Source organism: Nansenia antarctica (assembly GCF_963989245.1).
Source record: "Nansenia antarctica genome assembly, chromosome: 12".
In the NCBI taxonomy this organism is placed as follows: Eukaryota; Metazoa; Chordata; class Actinopteri; order Argentiniformes; family Microstomatidae; genus Nansenia; species Nansenia antarctica.
Genome location: NC_137682.1, coordinates 27,395,790 through 27,418,289, shown reverse-complemented (window position 1 = coordinate 27,418,289; position 22,500 = coordinate 27,395,790). Strand labels below are relative to the sequence as shown.

At 44.7% G+C, this 22,500-nt stretch overlaps 1 protein-coding gene across 5 annotated transcripts in view; it reads right to left on the bottom strand.

Moving 5' to 3' along the window:
- atm (ATM serine/threonine kinase) overlaps positions 1–22,500 on the bottom strand; it is a gene marked incomplete at its 5' end in the record, with an annotated part of 64,734 nt that overhangs the window by 37,247 nt on the left and 4,987 nt on the right. For all 5 annotated transcript variants that reach the window (XM_080542654.1, XM_080542655.1, XM_080542658.1 and 2 more), the window contains 18 exons: positions 3,126–3,252; positions 3,339–3,454; positions 4,637–4,880; positions 5,458–5,633; positions 8,384–8,554; positions 8,831–8,948; positions 9,741–9,871; positions 11,097–11,172; positions 12,914–13,069; positions 13,543–13,625; positions 14,529–14,722; positions 14,899–15,145; positions 19,743–19,832; positions 19,950–20,075; positions 20,518–20,649; positions 20,940–21,171; positions 22,111–22,212; positions 22,316–22,500. The exon at positions 22,316–22,500 is cut by the window's right edge and continues 10 nt beyond it. In XM_080542654.1, coding sequence (XP_080398780.1) covers positions 3,126–3,252; positions 3,339–3,454; positions 4,637–4,880; positions 5,458–5,633; positions 8,384–8,554; positions 8,831–8,948; positions 9,741–9,871; positions 11,097–11,172; positions 12,914–13,069; positions 13,543–13,625; positions 14,529–14,722; positions 14,899–15,145; positions 19,743–19,832; positions 19,950–20,075; positions 20,518–20,649; positions 20,940–21,171; positions 22,111–22,212; positions 22,316–22,500 — 2,706 coding nt within the window. The remainder of the gene's footprint in view (positions 1–3,125; positions 3,253–3,338; positions 3,455–4,636; positions 4,881–5,457; positions 5,634–8,383; positions 8,555–8,830; positions 8,949–9,740; positions 9,872–11,096; positions 11,173–12,913; positions 13,070–13,542; positions 13,626–14,528; positions 14,723–14,898; positions 15,146–19,742; positions 19,833–19,949; positions 20,076–20,517; positions 20,650–20,939; positions 21,172–22,110; positions 22,213–22,315) is intronic.

Here is a 22,500-nt window from a genome sequence, read left to right as displayed (position 1 = left end):
AATAATGATAATCAACTTTCATTCATTAGTAAAGCTCCCGCAGTCTCAATCAATCTCCTCTCCATATATAGCATTTAATCTGTTCCATAGTTCGTTCTCAGCTGACTCAAGCTTCATCAGATTGCTCTAATAATTTCCCCACTTCTCTGCTTATAGGAACTTTATGCATTTTAGAGAAACATGCAGAGCATGTATTTGACAAAGAAACGTGTAGGCTAAGAACTAGTTTCTAAAGTGAGTTACAATCACTTGATGGTTGATACACGGGGGAGGGTAATCTTATTGATCGTTTCCCATTAGCAAACAATAGCTGCCAATTCATGAGCGAGCCAAGCGGGTTTCAAAGCTGCCAAGCGGGTTTCAAAGCTGCCAAGCAGGTTTCAACGCTTACAAGCTTACAGCAGTCGATTGTCTGCTGATGTTACGGGCGACAAATAAACAGACGTTATCACTGTGAAGCTCATAACTATGATAACACAATATTGCAATATTTATTACTATTATTTTTGTATAATAATAATCAACCATCATTCGTTAGTAATGAAAACTCCCGCAGTTCCGATCAATCTCCTCTCCACTTTACACATTACATAACCAAGATCTCTTTTGACATCACAACAATGTCAACACAATCACAACAGAATCTTATTTTATCCAACCAGGTTTTATATTTTGATTATGACATCATGTCTTTCAACATTGTCACACTTTTCATTACACACATTAGCGGATTTATCATTCTGTACTCTTTCTCTCCTTTCTTTCATGTATTTTCTTTTCTTTTTCTCAATTAGTAGTCTCCTAATCTCGCTACAGTTTGAGCGAGACTGTAACTGTCATTGTTTGAATGAATGAATGAATGAATGGTCTTTATTTGTCATTGATATAGTACAGGTACCAAACAACGAAATTTGGGAGGGGGGGCTCCCCTGGTGCTAGGAAACTAGGTGCTAGGAACTGGTGCTATAACTGTGTTCATGTTATAATGTTTAGTGAACGAACAATTGTTGGGTGTTTGCCACAAATCGGAATTATCTTGCCGTGAAATGTACATCAAATAACATGATGTCGGCGATCTACTAGAACTGCGGGACGACTGCAATGTAGGCTACCATATATATCTGCCATATCATACCGTTTTATATTGAAAAATATGATGGTAAATAAATACATGTGGGACCGATGTATGATATGGCAGAGGTGTATCAGTCTGTCTCGTTCCAGCGAGTCAACTCGTGTTGACTCAATAAGACATGCGCTTGATGGGGGGAGGGTTAATGGCTCTCGATCGTTTCCGATCAATGAACAAAGACATCGGGTTCCCCCGCAGTCACAGTGCTACATGAAAATATCTAGCCACACACCACATAGCATACCTCCGCCCTATATGTATTTATCATCATATTTCTCAATATAAAACGGAGGTACGATATATGGCAGATATATGTATGGTATATTATGGCAGTTTCTGGCGCCTGTCCCGTTCTGTTGTTCAAAGAATATAATATAAAACGCATCACTGCACTGCTGTCTGTCCTGTGTTGTTTTGTTTGCATTGCATTTTAGCACAGTGCGCCGATTAGATAGAAGATGTTCTACAGAGGGTGATGTAACCCCTCCCTCCCCTCCCTTCCCCCACCCCTCCCCTGCTGTTGTGTCTCGATACCTGGTCAACACAGCTTGGGATTCCAAGGAAATTACTTGGAACTATGTGTGAAAGGGACAACATTGCAATATATATTACAGTTATTTTTTAATAATGATAATCAACTTTCATTCGTTAGTAATGAAAACTCCCGCAGTCTCGTTACATACATGCATACGTTATTATATATATAAATAAAGCCTTGAACTGGCCAAGCATAAAGGCTGAAGATGGAAAGTCACTACAGGCCTATGCACTGTATTTGAGAGGATGCAACAATGCCATGCAAGACTTGCACTATCTGGAAGAGCTTGATAGCCCATCAAACCTCAGGCTTATTGTTTCTAAGTTGCCCTACAAGTATAGGGATAAATGGAGGTCTATTGCCTGCAATATACTTGAGATTAGTCATGGCAGTGACTCTGAGGTGCCTCTGCGAAATGACAATAACTAAACAAGTCCTGACAACAAAAATATATGTATAATATTGTATATAATGTTTTTTCTGTATATCACTGTAGACCACAGTCTCACTCACATATACACAACACAACACTGTTGTGTATAATACAGTGTTCTCAGTCGCTTTGGTGCATTTCTCACATCACTATTAACATTTGCACAACAGTTGTCAGTGTCATCAAAATGAAAAGTCCTGACACCATTGTTTATGAACAAGATAGTCAAATGGCTTTGTCATGTTTTCATTATGACAGTTCACTCTGTAAGTGTTTTCCAATGCAAAAAAATTAGATCTTGAAAGTGAAACCGCAGGGTGCGTTCGTAAATTCGCTATGAGAGCGCCGGAGCGCACACCGGGTTCAACGTCATAAAGGGACCAGGTAATTTGATTGGACAAGAGGCATTCCATGGGTGCTAACCAGATTTCCAGGGCGAATTTACGAACGCATGCTAGCGAATTCGACGACGAAAATCGTCAGAGGAGATATACGGGTTATTTTGATAAACTGGACACATTTTGAGAATATATATTGGTACTTTCTCACCTGAAAACATATTAAAACTTCATAAAATGACATGGTAACACTTGTAAAGGCAAAATTACAGCATTTTTTTTTTTTTTTAAAAATGGAGGATTCAAACCGCCTTCTGCTTGCCGGTGCGAAATGCATTCTGGGAAAAGGCGTCGGAGCCTGGCAGACGGCCTTGTGTGACATCGCCCTCCAGCGATCTTTGTGCGTCAGTACACTCTTCTCTATGTTAAACTATCATAGTGCTGAATCACACCTCATCGCGATTGAATAAGGTCGCGATCCGCGGCGGTCGTAGTGTTAAGGCTTTTTACGACCAGCGCAGGAACCCTGACTGGTATATCTACAGTCAGTGAGGTGTGCAACAGACAAAGGAAAGCTTGAAGTATAACTGTGATGTGAAGATACAAAAATCGATTATTTCAAAATAACTATTGATAAGGCATGTGCTGCTGAGCCATTGAAACGGCATCAGAGGGTTATCTCACCGGGGTCTTGGACAAAATGGCCACGAGAGATTTGTGGTTGGCGCTGTGGCACTTGCTGAGGTAATCCAGCGTAGCTTTGATGACATAGGAGCTGAAGAAGGGTGGGTTTGGAGCTGGGTCCAGTTCCCTACAGGAATGAATATCACAAGACAGTGAAAGGTTGTTTCTACAATGAAGGGTGGTTGAATAGAGTGTGGTGTTGTTGATAATTACCCAATAAACCTTCTCAAGTCCCCTTTGTCTCCCTCAGTGCTGGCTCCTTCATATAACGTCATCAACAGCTCCACTACAATGTCTGCCAGGTTAGTGTGAATCAGGCTGTCGATTTGCTGTGGAGAGTCCAACAGTGAAACTAAAGTTCTACGCAAACAAAACAGGTGAGTGACGTTAGACTGCTGTTAACGCATCTATCACAGCTTCACTACCCTGCTGCTATACAGACTGCTGTTAACGCATCTATCACAGCTTCACTACCCTGCTGCTATACAGACTGCTGTTAACGCATCTATCACAGCTTCACTACCCTGCTGCTATACAGAACCTGTTTAATATCACAAGACGTTGGCTAAACAACAAACAGTTCTAGTACCCAAGCAGAAATATGCTAATCATACAGTAGCTAGCTTAGCCCTGCACAGTGACATCATCTTTTTTTTCTTCTTTTAAAAAAAATGTAATCTGTTTATTGGGTTTTACAATTATTCAGCATAGTTATTCAATTATTCAACATAACAAACAACCATGAATACGCATCCCTCATCCCTCCCTCCCTCCCTCATAGCAGAGTTTAATAGAGAACAGTTTACATCATCCAGAAAGGGTGTCCATGTCAAAATTGTCTGAACCTTTCAGGGAAAATCTAATCTTCTCTAGTTTGATGAAGTGTAATACATCCTTTATCCATCTAGTGTGGGTGGCTGGCGAAACGTGTTTCCATTTGAGAAGTACGAGGCATCTAGCTAGGCGGGCAGGTCTAAAACATGTGAGAAGTACGAGGCATCTAGCTAGGCGGGCAGGTCTAAAACATGTGGAGCAGATCAGCAGGTGATTATCCACAGCGGCTACATGCATCACTTGTGCACGAAAATCTCCTTGCTGTAGCATTAGTGTAATGAATGAGACGTACAATCTTACATTGTAGAAAACTATGTCTGGCGCATATTGTTGAGTTATGAACAACCAGCCCCGACACAATCTCCCACATCTCGTCCGTCACAAGCAGTGACATCATCTTAACTGAGATCACTATTTTATTTCTATGTTGTATGTTGTTGTATTATAGTGTATTATTATGGTATTGTATTGTATTATACTGTAATGTATTGATTTTGTGTGGACCCCACTAATAGTAGCCATTGGTTAATGGCTAATGGGGATCCAAATAAACTTACAAAACTATACTCTACTTCATTGTATACTACAGTATACTACCCTGTATACAGTATACTACCCTGCTACTACAACCTGGTGTCCGGCTAGCTCCAGACAGGGCCGTGGTTGCGTCTCCTCACCAGTTTTCCCAGGCAGTTGGCATCTTTCAGGAGGTCATAAACCTTGTGAGCCTTGTCTCTCTGCTGGGCCACCTGGGTGTCCTGCCCTGACAGGGCGAAGTAGGGCAGGATGTTGACCATGATCTTAGGGAAGCAGTGGGCCAGCAGCTCCTTCCAGTCCTTCCCCAGGTATGTTCCGATCGACCTCACCTGCTCAAAGTCATCCAGGAAGACCAGGTGGGGAACCAGCACCTGGTAGGAGGAGCTGAGAGAGAACAGATAAAAGATAGTGTTGTGGATTTCATTGATTCTTAGTAGATTTAGTAGTCATAGAAAAGCACAAAGAGCTTAAATCAATTGGCTCAAATGAGGCCTTTTATTAAGCAAAGTTACATGAGCTCAAAAACTAATTCTGTGAGAAGGACACACATTTATAGAAGACTGCCTTCTGAGGTCACTACTCTTGGTTAACCAATCATGTGAATCTGCACAACAAGTTATTGGCCTCACTGTCCACAGGCAGACTGTATTGTTAGATACGCCACAGTCATTGGCACATCTCTTACAGGAAGGGAAGGCCTTCGTTAGTGCTCGATTTCCCAGAATGTAGAGACAAGGACTTCAATTCTCAGCATATTTGATATAAAACTACAACAATAGAAATACACATCAAATAATTCATATCTCCTGTTCGAAAACGAGTAGATAGGTCAAAGAAATATGGAGGGAACGTTGTTTTCCAGACCGTAGCATTCAACATGTGCATTAGCTTACTAATGAGCTAAAGCAAAGGACAAACATGACAGAATAATGATTTTGGTGTGGTGAAGACATAATCTGACCTATAGAAGTCCTTGAGTGTTGCGTGGTTGAGCAGTGTGTAGGGGAAGGACTCCAGGGTGTAGTGGGAGTCAGTCTGTCTCTGGCTGAGCCATTCTGCCACCAGGTAGTACAAGTGAGAGTTGATGAAGCCTTCTACACTCCTGTAGCCCAGAGCTCTTGACACACTGCCCAGGACCTGGGGGGTTGGGAAGAGACCGCCAGACTCACTGTTACTGGAGCAATACCATGGTACACTGACACAGCACGACAGTAAGCAGTACCATGGTACACTGACACAGCACGACAGTAAGCAATACCATGGTACACTGACACAGCACGACAGTAAGCAATACCATGGTACACTGACACAGCACGACAGTAAGCAATACCATGGTACACTGACACAGCACGACAGTAAGCAATACCATGGTACACTGACACAGCACGACAGTAAGCAATACCATGGTACACTGACACAGCACGACAGTAAGCAGACCATGGTACACTGACACAGCACGACAGTAAGCAGTACCATGGTACACTGACACAGCACGACAGTAAGCAGTACCATGGTACACTGACACAGCACGACAGTAAGCAGTACCATGGTACACTGACACAGCACGACAGTAAGCAGACCATGGTACACTGACACAGCACGACAGTAAGCAATACCATGGTACACTGACACAGCACGACAGTAAGCAGACCATGGTACACTGACACAGCACGACAGTAAGCAGTACCATGGTACACTGACACAGCACGACAGTAAGCAGTACCATGGTACACTGACACAGCACGACAGTAAGCAGACAATGGATTTTAAATGAGAAGTGACACTAGCGGACCGTTGCTACAGTCACGTGTAAAGATTAGGACACCACATGAAATATTTAGTTATTTTCTTATAAGAAATATGGACATATTATATATAATATTTGATCTTCTTTCAAACAAGGTGATAAAGGTGATGTAATTGAAGCAAAAAATAGGTCTGCACCTAACAGTATAACTATATAACTAACTATATTCTATATTTATTATTATACAACAGTTAGTTCCGACCAAGTAATTTGATTGGACAAGAGGCATTCCATGAGTGCTGATATACAGTATATCCAAAATAAATGATTAAATAAACAAACAAATCATAATCTGTTGTCACTTATTACTGTTAACTAATAAACTGCGCTGTAGAACTGTTGTATAAAAGCAATATCACACGAGAGGGAGTGTGTTATACTGAATATCAGCACGGCTGTGATTCGGTATAACACACTCCCTCGTGTGATATTGCTTAAATCTAACAACTAATTTGTCAAAAAACAAATGTACCAAGAAACTAAGTATGGACTTGTGCTTTCTCTTTCTGATGGTAGACGCATGTACTTTGTCATAAACTGTGGCAAGAGCCACCTGTAGCTCCTGTGATGACATTTTAGGATTGTTGGAGACTTCGTTAAGCATCCTGCGGTCTGCTCTTGGGATGAACTTGCTAGGACGGCCTGGCCTGGCCATGTTGGCAGTTGTTTGAAATATTCTCCACTTAACGTAAATTATTTTCCGGACAGTGGAATGGCTGATTAGGACACCACATGTAAATAACTTTTTTCCTCAGAGGAAGTTAGCATTTCTATTAATTACATTTGACAAATAATGTTTTAAAAAAGAAAAATCTCTTTTATTTGTTTATTTATATTACCTGCATCTCTCAATATTGTTAAAATTAAGATCAAATGTCCATGTTTAAATATGTTGAAAAAGATTTGAAGACGTTTTCATGGGGTGTTCTATCTTTTTCTGGATGACTGTACATATTGATGTTGGTTCGGCAGAGTGAAACCCATACAATGTAAAGCAGCTGAAGATTGAGATGTGTGAAATGTAAATGGTTACAGGGGTGAGAGAGAGTGATTTCAGAGACACTACAACAGTTGTGAGACACTGGATGTTAGTGTTGAGACTGGACAGTGAATGTTAGTGTTGAGACGGGCCAGTGGATGTTAGTGTTGAGACTGGCCAGTGAATGTTAGTGTTGAGACTGGCCAGTGGATGTTAGTGTTGAGACTGGACAGTGGATGTTAGTGTTGAGACTGGCCAGTGGATGTTAGTGTTGAGACTGGCCAGTGGATGTTAGTGTTGAGACTGGACAGTGAATGTCAGTGTTGAGACTGGACAGTGGGTGTTAGTGTTGAGACTGGACAGTGAACAGGGTATATACAGGAATCTTGAGGTTAATTTCAACGCCTTTCTAAGACTTTTTAAAGACTGTGTCAATATTTTTCCAGACTTCACCGCCACTTCGAGCTGTAACCGTTTACATCAGTGACACCTTTAACTTAACAGTTTTAGTTTGCAATAGACTAGACCACTATCATACAACACAATTTCCGGTTCATCTTTGTTTTTTAATAAAAAATAATAAATTCACGAACTTTTACTAAAAGTTTTTAGGACTCAAACTCTTTAGAGTCTAATTCAGAAAAATATCTACAAAATGTTGAGTGTTGAGACTGGCCAGTGGGTGTTAAGTGTTGAGACTGGCCATAGGGTGTTAGTGTTGAGACTGGACAGTGGATGTTAGTGTTGAGACTGGCCAGTGGGTGTTAGTGTTGAGACTGGACAGTGGGTGTTAAGTGTTGAGACTGGCCAGTGGGTGTTAAGTGTTGAGACTGGCCATAGGGTGTTAGTGTTGAGACTGGACAGTGGATGTTAGTGTTGAGACTGGACAGTGGGTGTTAAGTGTTGAGACTGGCCAGTGGGTGTTAAGTGTTGAGACTGGCCAGTGGGTGTTAGTGTTGAGACTGGCCAGTGGGTGTTAAGTGTTGAGACTGGACAGTGGATGTTAGTGTTGAGACTGGCCAGTGGGTGTTAGTGTTGAGACTGGCCAGTGGGTGTTAAGTGTTGAGACTGGCCAGTGGCAGCTCTCAGAGTAACCCTTGCCTTTTTGATGAGAGTTTCCTCTATGTTGTTCTCCTTGTAGGACTGGAAGAGAGCGAAGAGGGACTGTTTCTCACAGACGGGGCTGCAGCACAGCACCACAGACACACTCTTCAGCAGGGTAGCCTTGCGGTTAAATGTCTCGTCCATTAGGTCCTCAGCCGAGCAGTTTTTCTGTACCACGCGCACACACGCACGCACACACACACACACACACACACACACACACACACACACACACACACACACACACACACACACACACACGTACACACACACACATGTACGTACACACGTACACACGCACGCGCACACACACACGTACACGTACACGTTCACGTACACGTACACGTACACGTACACACACACACACACACACAAGCAAAAGCAAGAGATGGTGAGTGTGGGCTAGTTGTCAAACATCTACAGACCTCCAGGTGAAAGTCTTACCAGGCTCCTCATCCCTTCCTGGGCTCTCAGGTACACGTTCTCAAAGGCTGTCTGTTGGTGTTTCAATGGAAGCATCTTTCTCTTCTCTAAACTGTCAGGGGTCATCTCCAAAAACAGCCTATACAAGGAGGAGCAGGCACGGCAGATAAGTGAAACATGGAAACATCATATGTGACAGCAGCTGGTGGAACCAGGAACAAGCCAGCAGCTGATCAAATGTTCAGACTTGTATTCTGAAAAATCGAAATAAATGTCAACGTTGTTGAAAATCAACGACACACTCGCTAGTCCACTAAACACAGCTTGTTTTGTGAGCCTTGCTAACAATGTAAAGTAGTGTCATAGTTAACTAGGTAGTAGTGGGGATTACTCACCCAATCCATTGCATTGCAATATTTTGTCTTGACTAGCGAGTGCGTCATTGATTTTCAACAACGTTGAAATGTATTTAAATGTTTCTGAATAAAAGTCAGAACAATTTGATTGGTTGCCGACTTGTTTACGGTTTCACCAGCTGCCGTCACATATTGTTATATATAATGTTAATATATGACATATAATTATGTCATATTATATTCTATTATGTCATATATTTTATAATATCATTATAATTATGTAATATTATATATAACATATATATTATATATATGTTACGGTACATGTGGGAATACGGTACATGTGGGAAAACTAGGGTTAGGGTTAGGTGCTACGTCGACTTGGTACATGCTGGCATGTCTAACCCTAACCCTAATCCTAACCCTAACCCTAACCCTAACCCTAACCGTAGCACCCTAGCACCCTAGCACCTAACCCTAACCCTAGTTTTCCCACATGTACCGTATTCCCACATGTACCGTAACATATATATATATATATATAACATATATATGTATATTAGGGTTAAACTGACCTCTCCACGTTCATGGCAGCCAGCATGCGCACATGATGGTGAGAGTCAGCCAGGTGAGAGGGCAGGACCACACACACAGGAAGCTCCTCCTCCCTGAGGGTAAGGACCGCCCACTTACAGCAAGGATCCGCCTGGCAGAGGGAGGCACAGGATTATAGTATATTGTAATTGTTTCTATACAAAGGTACTTCTTTTTTTGTGATCAAATGTTTCTTTATTTTCTTTTAAAACACACATAACAAAACAAGACAACAAGGCCACATCCTGCAACCAACGCCCCCAACAACCCATACAACCACACCACAACACACAAATTACAATATAGTATTAGGGACATACATTACAAGTCGGGACCCAAAACATACAACGGTACTTATGATCATATCTAAATACTGTGTGAGAGTGCTTGCTTGTGTGTGTGTTTGTTTATTGTTTGCGTGGCGGTGTGAAAACTCAGAACCACCTACTGCTCTGTCTCCCTCTGCTCTAGTCATAGACGCAAACACACAAACAACAACATGCAACGACAACAGCAAGATCTGGTTCATTTCTAGAAATATAGAAGTATAAGTATTCTAAAAAGGCAGGTGCAGAAAATAGGCTACAGTTGTTGTTAGAAACTAACAGTTAAGTTATGTGTGTGTGTATGTGTGTGTGTGTGTGTGTGTGTGTGTGTGTGTGTGTGCGTGTGCGTGTGCGTGTTGTTAGAGCAAATTATTCAATAATGGCAGCCTGTTTCGTTTCAAGATGTATAAGAAAAGATATTTAATATTCTTCTGCAGAAGGAGGAAGTTTACAGGTTCGTCAGACGCATCTGAACGATTCAAAGTTCCTCGTAAAGTCACGATCATTCATTACATGTCAGTATTTATGCTCTCAGTTTCCCTCATAAACAAGTCCGCCCTTAGGTGAGGTCTAAACCAATCATTTACAAGGGGTGGGGATCTGAACATTGAGGAAGATGAAGGGGAAGATGAAGGTTAGGGGGGAATCTGACCCTCCCTTCCTCACAGCACAACAAAAGCGAGGAGTGGTGACTACAGAGTAAATAATGCCGGGCAATCACTCTGGTGTGGCTCAGCATTGTTCTGAGTTTCCATGTAAATGTATGGCACAGGTTTCATTGTAATCATTTAAATGTGTCTGTTGTCTAGCCAATGTCAAGCTTCAAGTAGAGAAACTGGTTCTATTGTGTGACAACAGGAAATCATCTTCTACAGCTTGCTGTAGACATCCAACTTAAGATGATGGAGTTTGAATCTTAAATGTAGCTTATTACATATAATAATTTTCTCTCACAGTGTGCGTGTGCGTGTGTGTGTGTGTGTGTGTGTGTGCGTGTGCGCGTGTGCTCACCTCCAGTAAAGCCAGCAGACAGCGAACGAGAGCGGCTCTTACACTTCCTGTGCATTTCCCTGTTTTTCCCAGGATACTAGAACACAACAGAACAGAACAGGATACTAGAACACAACAGAACAGAGCAGTTCAAGGGCCAATCCCAATTCACCCCTACGGCTTCGTTTTCACCCCTATGGCTTCGTTTTGCGCGTTCACATTTAGGGTAGGGGTGTCCCAATTCATATTTCACAGAGGGGAAGGGGTAAGTCGGAGGGCTAGCCATGACTTAGTTTCGAGCGATTTCAGGACCAGACTAGTTTCGAAGCCGTACCCCTTGATTCCAGCATGCATTGTAAATCATCTGCAGAAATGTTATGTAGCTCTATTCAATACGGAAATATCATTTTACTCTCTCTGTAATTACTTATTAATAAAGATTTAAAAAATTATGATAACTATCTTATTATCTTAGTTTGATGTCATTACAATGAATTATAGACCTTTTCTTTATAACAAGCATAACAAAAAAATCGCTTTTATGTCGAGGTGCTATGTCTAACGTTACAGGCTGATTTGTGGACAGGCGCGCATGACATATTTCCATGTCTGATGTCTAATGTCTGATGTACTAATGTCATTTCAATGCATTATAGACCTTTTCTTTACAACAAGCATAACAAAAAAATCGCTGTTATGCCGAGGTGCCTATGCGTGTGCCTATGCATAACATAGAAAGTTCCACAGTCCAGCGCGCTCGGGTTTAGCAGTAGAGGACTGGTAGCCTACCTGATCACTTCCATTAGACTACCAAAGCAGGACACCGGAGCACTCATATCTGCGCGTTTGTCACAGGGTGACAGTCACCCTGTTCCTCTGCCCCGGCGTCAGTCCAATGGAATCGTCAAGCACAGCCTTCCCCATAGAAATACATCGGTGCGCGATTAACATTTCAGAGATGTACAATCATGTTTATTTAGAAATAAATTGTGGTGTTTGACAGCGGATGATGGTAGACATATTTAATGTAAAGTTATCTATCTAAAGTTATCTATCCACAGGCTGATATGTGCATGATAGGAGCGAATTCCCCCCCCCCCCCTTGGTGGTATATGACGCTATCTGTATTGCGGCACTTATTATACCAAAACAACTCTCAATCTAATCCGAGCAGTTGTTATTATGTAATATTATCGATGGATGTGCCATTTTTGATGGAGGGCAGTGAGCGGGAGACTCATCAAGGACATGTAGTTAATTAATGCAGTGGACAGCTGCTGTTTCTCCAGCGTTCCTGTCACTTCGGATTTCGGAAAGTCATAAAATTAAATCTGTAAGTCATGCATTTTTCCATGTTTCCCATTGATGGTATATGACGCCGTAAATTTAACTTAAATTCAGCCGCGAAGTTGTTGCACTGTTGTCCTAAATCAGTGCAGACTGGCAGGGTAGGAGCACAGGTTTCATACAGGTTAGAGCGCCGTTATTCTGTGATGGTCTGATAATGAAGCATTGTTCTTTTTTATTTGATGACTTGTTTGATCGATTGATAGCGTAAAAGTGAAGTTGTGAATGAGTCGCGAGCGTCAATGCTTTTCTACGATACTACTGATGACGTATCAGTCTTGAAGGGTTGTCCCATTTCATAGGGGTAGATTTCAACCCCGACGGCTTGTGGCTCTGTTCGAAGGCATTGGCTCGAAATTGAGTCACACTCGAAAACGAGCCATAGGGGTAGAAAAGGGAATCGGGATTGGGCCCAAATCTAAAATATTCGATATTTCAAAAACTATTGTAATGACTAACTAATCAGAACAAGAGCGATGGTGCTGACTGACCAGAAGCCAGACACCACCTGGAGCAGAGCACCCTGGACGTGTCTCATGTCGTCCGGTGGATAGGGGCTGTGGCCCAGACTGCGGATGGAGGGCAGCAGGCCCAGGAGCACACTGGCACACACCTCCTGGTCCTGGCGGTACAGAGAGCACAGGTCCCTGCCAGACCAAACACAGTCATCATCACTGTCACGTGTTTGTTGTTATTTGATGTTGTATATTGTATGTTTTTATACTTTATGTGGTGTCTTTTTTAATTAAGTTTCTTGGACAGGGCTCATTTGAAAAAGAGGCTACTGTCTCAATATGACTACCCTGGTTAAATAAAGGATTAATAATAATAATAATAATAATAATAATAATAATAATAAATCACATCAGCTAATAGCATCTAACCGTGCAAAACCTGACCCTTTGAGTCAATCATTTAGAGTATACAATAAAAAATAAATAGGCACAGGGTCAGCCATAGTCGGCGCCCCTGGAGCAATTAGGGGTTTAAGTGCCTTGCTCAAGGGCACCTGCAGCTCCCTCCTAGTTGACTGCATTTTAGGAATATCCCTAAAGAGACAACTGAGTCAAGCGGCAGGGGAGGTAGTGATGGAAGTGGTAGAAACAGAAGCCTTTCTTACGCCAGAGGTTTCAGTAGAGAGTCAAACTCCTCAGGGGCCAGTGATGTCGTCTCTGCGGGGAGTTGTTTCAGAAGAACAAGATACTGGAAGAGGACAAGAAAAGAACACAACATTATCCTAACAGTATTCTAACAGCTTCCTGGAAGACAGTGAGATAGTAGGATGGACCAATCCATAAAGGATGGTCAGAGTGTAGGCAGGTAGATGAGAGGTTAGATACTGTATACATAGATAGACAGACAGACAGACAGACAGACAGATAGACAGATAGACAGATAGATAGATAGATAGAAAGATAGATAGATAGAGTAAGGTCCAAAAATAGTTGGACTGACACACTTTCCATAATTTTGGCTCTGTACGCCACCACAATGGATTTGAAATGAAACAATCGAGATGCAGTGATTGAAGTGCAGACGTTCAGCTTTAATTCAAGGGGTTGAACAAAAATATTGTATGAAACGTTTAGCAATTGGAACCATTTTTACACGCAGTCCCCATTTTTCAGGGGCTCAAATGTAAAGAACCCTTTGCAGGCAACGACTGCCTAAAGTCTGGAACCCATTGACATCACCAAATGCTAGGTTTCCTCCTTTGTGATGCTTTGCCAGGTCTTTTACTGCAGCTGTCTTCAGTTGTTGTTTGTTCGTGGGTCTTTCTGCCTTTAGTTTTAGTCTTGTGGAATGAATTGCTGAAGCAAGCCCACTAATAATAATAATAATAATAATAATAATAATAATAATAATAATAATAATAATAATAATAATAATAATAATAATAATAATAAACAATAATAATAATAAGGAATTTCAAGAGTTGGACTTGAAGCAAGCCCACCTAAAATAAGTCTAGTATTGTCTGTCATTATTTCTACATGATCATAAGGGGTTCAGGGAATAACTTTTAGATGTGCATCTATAACCTCGTTATATAGTGCTGTGGTCTCTCACCATGTTGAGGTGTAGAAACTGGTTGTGGTCACTCACCATGTTGAGGTGTAGAGGCTGGTTGCAGTCCATCTCCTTCACCAGTAGCAGCAGCTTGCGTCGGACCTCAGGAGGTTTGAAGGCGAGGCCGTGGAGGAGCTCAGACGAGGCACAGACAGACAGGAACTCCAGAGTGGCCAGGAAGGCGAGGTCCTGCCTGGCCAGGCGCTCCTCAGACAGCAGACTCCTGGCCCCTGAGAGAGGGGCAGAGAGGGGATACGCCATGAACACTGATCACTTCAATAGATGCACAGGAAGAGAATGAGTGACCTCTCTACTCTTATCACTTTATGACTCATCAGATTCAAAGAACAAAACAAAAACAAAAACAAAAGAAGTTAAGAAGGTTAAAGGGATATTGTTCACTTACCTGAGACACACTGGGTGTCGGTGGGGTCCCTGTTCTGTCTGTGAGTTCCTGTGGTGCTGGTGTGTGGTGTGTTGGTGCTGGTGTGTGGTGTGTTGGTGCTGGTGTGTGGTGTGTTGGTGCTGGTGTGTGGTGTGTGACCGTCATCAAACAGGTCATGCTGGTCCGCCTGTGTTCTGGTCATGTCCCAGTCCTCCTCTCCGTGTTCCTCCTCCACCACCACGCTGCCTTTCTTCCAGGAGCTGCTAAGCTGGGGGGGGCGGGGGGGGACAACACACACATGGAGGCGTCAATACAGAGGGCTCTTACAGAATTACAAGTGAAAATGACGGTTAATATGGCAAATAAGATAATCTTTTAGGGCTTCCGCACCGCCAAGGCTCTGTGCTGGTTTCCGTTCCCAGACCTAGTCTGGAACCGGCCGGCGCGTTCAGACCGAAAATAAATTGGTTCGGAACCTGAAAAGTTGGTTTGCAAGCAGGAACCAGAAAATAGTGGTTCTCAAGTGGGAACCAAAAACTAGAACCGTGACGTCGTCAGTGGGTGTGTCATATGACACGTTCTACACCAAAATGTCACAACAAGATGGCGACTACTTCACTGGAAACGGGGATATCTTCCACCACAGTATCTGAAATAAACACTATTTTGTATGAAAAAAAACAAAAGACACTTTCTAAACACGTTCTCTTACTATCCAGCTGCTCTGTTACTAGAATAGGAATAGCCCGAAGTTCGCATTCACGCACGTGCGCGTTTGTTTGTTTTTTGTTGATTTTGTCGGCCTTCGTGGCCATTTTTATTCTAGCATCAGAGTAGCTGGCTAGTAAGAGAAAATGTTTCGAAAGTGTCCTTTGTTGTTGTTTTTTCATACAAAATAGTGTTTATTTCAGATACTGTAGTGGAAGATATCATCCTCATTTCCAGTGAAGTAGCCGCCATCTTGATGGTTCCGCTTAAACTGGTCGCGAGTGTGAGCGAGATCCAAGATGGCACCGCCAATGGCAGCTATGGCGTTACAGTTTGTTGTGTTCTGTCTGTTCTGTGCTGTCTCTGTGTCCTGCCTAACGTCGTACACAAAGGACGAACTACTGCACATCGGGGGTTTAACCCCACCGGACATCTTCCCCAAACTACTCACCCGCTCCATGGACATTCTGGATATGCTTGTGAGGGGGACCGCGTTTTTCGCCAGTGCTCTGAGGTGGATCAGGAGGCAGCGAGGTCGGTGAGCCGGCTGCCTGGTTCGCCTACAGCGGAGGGGGACGCGACCACCACTACCGGGTATATTCCTGAGCAACGTGAACTCCCTATGTAATAAAATGGATGAACTCCGGTGTCTCGTTGCGAGGAGCAGCGACTTTCACTCCTCGGCTGTCTTCGCGTTCACGGAGACCCATCTGTCGCCATCTGTTCCCGACGAGGCTGTGGAGCTAGAGGGATTCTCCGCGTTCCGAGCTGACAGAGACTTCGAGGCGGTGAGCAAGTCTAGGGGTGGTGGGTTACTGTTAGGGATGCTCCGATCTGGATTTTTGGGGCCGATACCGATCACCGATTTGTTTCCTCAAGATCAACCGATACCGATACCGATTTTTTTTTAAATACATAACTGACTGGATAGCCTAAGTATTTTTTGGTTTTTAGACAAAAGTTTTGATCCATTAGGCACCAAGCAAACGCAGACCCATTTTTATGGCATAGTAAAGGTCTGGCCTATCACCCAGTTAGGGCCTGAAGCCCAAGTCAGTCGATATGGCTGTATAAAAGACATCATAAACGTGGCCTTCATGGTTTACATACTGTTACGTCCTCCTATGTTTTCTGTTCAGTTATCTGTCTTCCCCAAAAAAAAAAAAAAAAAAAAAAAAACGGTTTTTGCGATCGGCCATTTTTGCCGATCACCGATCGAGTCATTTGGAGTGAAATCGGCCGATTTAAATCGGTGGCCGATAAATCGGAGCATCCCTAGTTACTGTTCTTCGTAAACGAGCGCTGGAGTTCCGAGGTGACAGTGCTCCACAAACACTGTTCCACGGCTATAGAATCCCTATTCATCCTCTGTCGTCCATTCTATTCCCCCCGTGAGTTCAGCTCATTCATTCTCGCATGTGTCTACATTCCACCTGATGCTGACGTCACCGCAGCAGTAGACACACTGGCAGAGCAATTGATGAGTGTGGAACGTAATTACCCGGACAGTTTTGTTGTTGTTATGGGGGACTTTAACCAGGCCAATCTTAGCCGGGCGCTCCCCAAATACAGGCAGCAAGTCACGTGTCCCACCCGGGGGGTGAACACTCTGGATCAAGCCTACCATTCTGTCCCCCGTGCCGCGCTGGGCTACAGTGACCACATCCTCATACACCTGATCCCTCGCAACAGGCAGAGGTTAAAACTCTCTAAGCCTGTTGTACGGCGTTTCAGGGTGTGGTCCAGTGAGGCATGCGAGCGACTCTGCGCCTGGTTAGAGAGAGCAGGCTGTGACCGGGACTTGGTGGAGTGGGCGGGGCCAGAGGCTGGTAACAATCTGGATGTATATACAGACACTGTGACATCATTTATCAGCTTTGGCGAGGAGGTGTGTGTCCCCCTCCGCTCCAGGAAGTCTTTTAACAACGACAAGCCCTGGTTTTCATCCCCACTCAGGCGTCTGAGGTCGGAGAAGGAGGTGGCTAGGCGCAGTGGGGACGTGGACCGGGTCAAGCAGGCCATGTACAGGTTCGCCAAAGCAGTGAAGGAGGCGAAGCATCGCTTCTCGGAGAAGCTGCAGCAACAGCTCTCTGAGGGGGATTCCGCCTCTGTCTGGAAAGGCCAAAAGACCACCACCAACTACAAACCCAAGTCCCCACTGATGTCTGACAACCTCCCTCTCGCTAACAAGCTGAACGAGAAGGTTTGAGAAAGAGAGGTTCCCGCCCACCCCCGCCCTCTCCCTCCACCCCCCCCGGCTACAACCACCACCCCCGTCCCCCAGTGGGGCCAATGTCCCTCCTGCTACCCCCACCCTCCCCCCTTCCCCTCCCCTCCCTCCCCCCTCCTCACCCGCCCCCCCCACCTCCCCTTCCCCACCCCCTCTCTCTGTCACAGTGCGAGAGGTAAATAGGCTGTTCAAGAGGCAGAATCCCCGGAAGGCAGCTGGTCCGGATTCCGTCTCTCCCTCTGTCCTGAAGCACTGCGCCGACCAGCTGGCCCCGGTGTTTACCCACATCTTCAATGCCTCGCTGGAGCTGTGTCACGTCCCAGCGTGCTTCAAGGTGTCAACCATCATCCCCGTCCCCAAGAAGGCCAAGGTCACAGGCCTTAACGACTACAGACCCGTCGCTCTGACCTCTGTCGTCATGAAGGTCCTGGAGCGCCTTGTCCTGGCCTACCTGAAGCTCATCACGGATCCTGTGCTGGACCCCCTGCAGTTTGCGTACAGAGCCAATAGATCCACGGAGGACGCCGTGAACATGGCTCTGCACTACGCACTAGATCATCTGGACACTGCAGGCAACTACGCCAGGATCCTGTTTGTGGACTTCAGCTCGGCCTTCAACACGATCCTCCCACACATCCTGGAGCACCAGCTATCTCTGCTGCAGGTGCCGGACTCCACCTGCAGGTGGATTACGGACTTCCTGACTGACAGGTCTCAGCGGGTGAAGCTGGGGAAGAGCATTTCCAGCTCCTGGTCCACCAGCACGGGCTCCCTGCAGGGCTGCGTCCTGTCTCCAGCACTATTCTCCCTGTACACCAACAACTGTGTCTCCTGAAGTTCGCAGACGACACCACCCTGGTGGGCCTCATCTCCAGGGGGGACGAATCTGCCTACAGGGGTGAGATCGAGGGGCTGCGGAGCTGGTGCAGTTTTAACAACCTGGAGCTCAATGCTCTAAAAACAGTGGAGATGGTGGTGGACTTCCGCAGGAAAGCAGCCCTGCCCCCTCCCATCACGCTGGGAGGTACCCCGGTGGCCTCCGTGGAGTCATGCCGCTTTCTAGGCATGACCATCTCTCGGGACCTAAAGTGGGAGCAGAACACCGAGGCCCTCACTAAGAAGGCCCAGAAGAGGATGTTCTTCCTCCGGCAGCTGAGGAAATTCAGGCTGCCGAGGTCCATGATGGTCCAGTTCTACACGGCCATCATAGAGTCCATCCTCACCCACTCCATCATCACCTGGTTCCCTGCTGCAACGGCCAAGGACAAGGCCAAGTTGCAGAGGGTTATACGTTCAGCAGAGAGGGTGATCGGCTGTCCCTTGCCCTCCCTCAACTCCCTGCACGACACCAGGGCTCTGAGGAGGGCAAGGAAGATCATGGCCGACCCCTCCCACCCCGGCCACGGCCTCCTCACCCTGCTTCCCTCTGGAAGAAGGTTGCGGCTGCCTAAGACAGTAAAGGCCCGCCACAGGCTCAGTTCTTTCCCCTCAGCCGGCAGGCTGCTAAATGACTCTGGCTTCCCCCTCCCCCCCGCCCTCAAGTCTGCTCAGGACTGAATATGCACTGGACCCTCTGAAAAACTCTGCACTGCACTATATATATATATATATATATATATATATATATATATATATATATATATATATATATCCAATGCACTATCCAAAGCACTGTTGTCTGTCCTGTGTTGTCCTGTTTTTTGCATTTGTTTTTGTTCATGTATACATGTGAAAAAAAGCATAAACGCACCTACTGTAATGCCAAAGCAAATTCCTATATGTGTCAAGCATAATGGCAATAAACGTTATCTGAATCTGAATCTGGTATGAACGCGGGGCTGGTTCGCCAGACAGCACCGAGGTTCGGAGGTTCCAGAACGGGAACGGGAGCTGGCACGGCGGTGTGAAAGCCCTATCCATGACTCACCAGCAGTTTGCATATTTCTGCGAGTTCAGTCAGAAGTCTTGCAGGGAGAATTCTCATGAACAAGTTGCAAGAGACGCGGCTCATGTTGTCCTAGAGGAGAGAGTGTTACAGGCATGTGTGAGAGGAGAGAGTGTTACAGGCATGTGTGAGAGGAGAAGAGAAAGTGCGGACGGTGAAGATGACAAGGGCGACGACGACTCGTCTCACCTGAACCTCTCTGCTGACACACTGGACGCACACGCGCATGGCAGACCTGAGGGTAGCCATTGTGCCCTCCTCCCCCATCTTCACCTTCACATTAGAGATGTACTCACTAAAGTCCTGAACCAGCGACTGCAGAAAGGCAACAAAATACACCATGAATTACACAGGTGTTCCCACAGCTTCTGAAACATCAAATTCAAGCACCTTTCAAGGACTTTCAAGACTCAATTCCCTCAAATTCAAGGACCCAACACGGCATAGTTTGAGACAGATCTAGATGAGGATTTATATAATAGGAACTATCCGCTCACTGACAACAATTAAAAACAGAGAGAGAGAGAGAGAGAGAGAGAGAGAGAGAGAGAGAGAGAGAGAGAGGGGAATTCAAGCACTTTCAATGACCCATGTCTATTTTCCCAAAACTTTTAAGACCTTGATTTCTTTTGCTCAAATTCACAAACTTTCAAGGATTTCAAGGACCCGTGGGAACCCTGATTACATCCTGCTTCCAGTCTACTGTATATGGAAAACATCAACATGCAATGAGGACGACCTTGGTAGTTCCGACTACCTTGGCCTTTTGGAACAGTGGAGAGTGGTAGGCGTCTTCTTCTGTCAGAATTCCAGCAGAGACGTACCCCGCTAAGACCCCAGTCAGGAGATTTGAGCAGTGGACCAGACAGTCAGGTGGAGTGGTCTGAGACTGAGGGGCAGAAGACAGCAGAAAGAAAAGACTGACTTGTTCTATTCTGAACAAGCACATACACGTACAGTAGCAGTCAAAGGTTTGGACACACTTTCCCAATGGAGAAGTGTGTCCAAACCTTTGACTGGTACTGTACACACACACACACACGTGCGCACACACACACACACACACACACACACACACACACACACACACACACACAGACTGTAGTAGAGAAACAGAGACACAAACAGACACACTTACACACACGCATGAATACACAGACTGGTCAAGCAGGGACTCACATCAGGGGAGTAGCAGTTAAGCAGGTGGTCTGCTACAAGCAACAGGCCCTGCTCCATCTCGTCTCTGAGACTGGGGAAGACTGTGAGCTGGGCGGCAGCTGAGGCCACCGTCCCTCCCTGGACTTTGTCTACGGGCTCAGACGGCATCTGGTCAAAGCTGAACTGGAGGTACAGCATCTCAATCTCACTCAGGGGGTCTTTAGATTCCACCGATGCTACATGATGGTCTGGGCTCAGCACACTTAACAGAGGGGAAAAGATTCAAACTGAGGCAAGTTTGAAGCAGAATGGAACTGTGTTGACACTGATTATAATAATAATAATAATAATAATCAGGGGTGCACATAACTGGTGCGCCAGTGCGCATGCGTCGTCAAAATGCATGCTGCGCGGCAGATCAGCCGCATGAAGGCGCTCTTGCGCACCAACAGCTTTTTTTTTTTAAGTTGATTTCAGTGTTTACAGAACAGAGCAGTGCTTAAAGAGATGTCCGTTTATATCAGTGTGTTTAAAGAACAGACATTCAGTTAGTGCTTAAAGAGATGTCCGTTTATTTCAGTGTGTTTAAAGAACAGACATTCAGTTAGTGCTTAAAGAGATGTCAGTTGATTTCATTGTGTTTAAAGGAGTCGGACAGACTTTCATTCTTAAAGAGCAGTCATTTGATTTTGCATTTGTTTCTTTTGTTTTGCACACAATAATTTGGTCGTTCATCTTTATTTATGAATAAATGTCGTTTTGCTAATAATATATCCATGTATCCCTTTTTTATCCATCCTGTGGGACGGGTCGTGACTCGCGAGCTCGGGGAGCACCAAGCAGCATCCCTAGGTGCTAGACTTATATAGCGCTTTTCTAGACACTCAAAGACGCTTTACAAACTGAAAAGATCGAGTAGTAATAATAAAAAGACACAAATAAATAAATAAAAGAAAGTATAGGGGCCTAATTAAGGTAGTGCTGGGGACACATGGGAAGGGGAGGGGGGAGGGTTAACAGGTGATGGATTAAAGGAAGTAATATTACCATATACTGTATAGTCATAATTAATATAGTAATTCTTACCATATATTACCATACACACTAATAAAGGAAGCATTATTATCATAATGATGACATGATGCCCATAGTATGATGAACCCATTTAGTTCAGGAAAAACATTGGTCTCACCTCTCGAGACCTCGCGCACCAAAGAGTAACATCATGCCAGCTCTGGTGTCTTTAAGTGTCAAAGCCACCAGGATTCTGGGGATGAGATTATTGGGAAAGTCCCTGTGCAGAGAATAATAAAGACACACACATATCAGGAACATGTGAAAACAATTGGTCAAAACAAGGACGATAGATTTAGGACCAGAGAGCAGACGACCCTCACCTGCAGATGATGGGGTGTGGTCTGGAACTCTCCTCAGCTTCCTCACTCTGTTTGTTCATGAGCAGCCAGGACATGATGCTCTCTCTGAGGCTAGGGGGTCCGACCCCCTCCGTGGACCCCACATGGTCCCAAGTACCGAGGGTCTTGGGAACTGGACACTTGAGCAAGGCCTGGGCCAGACAGAG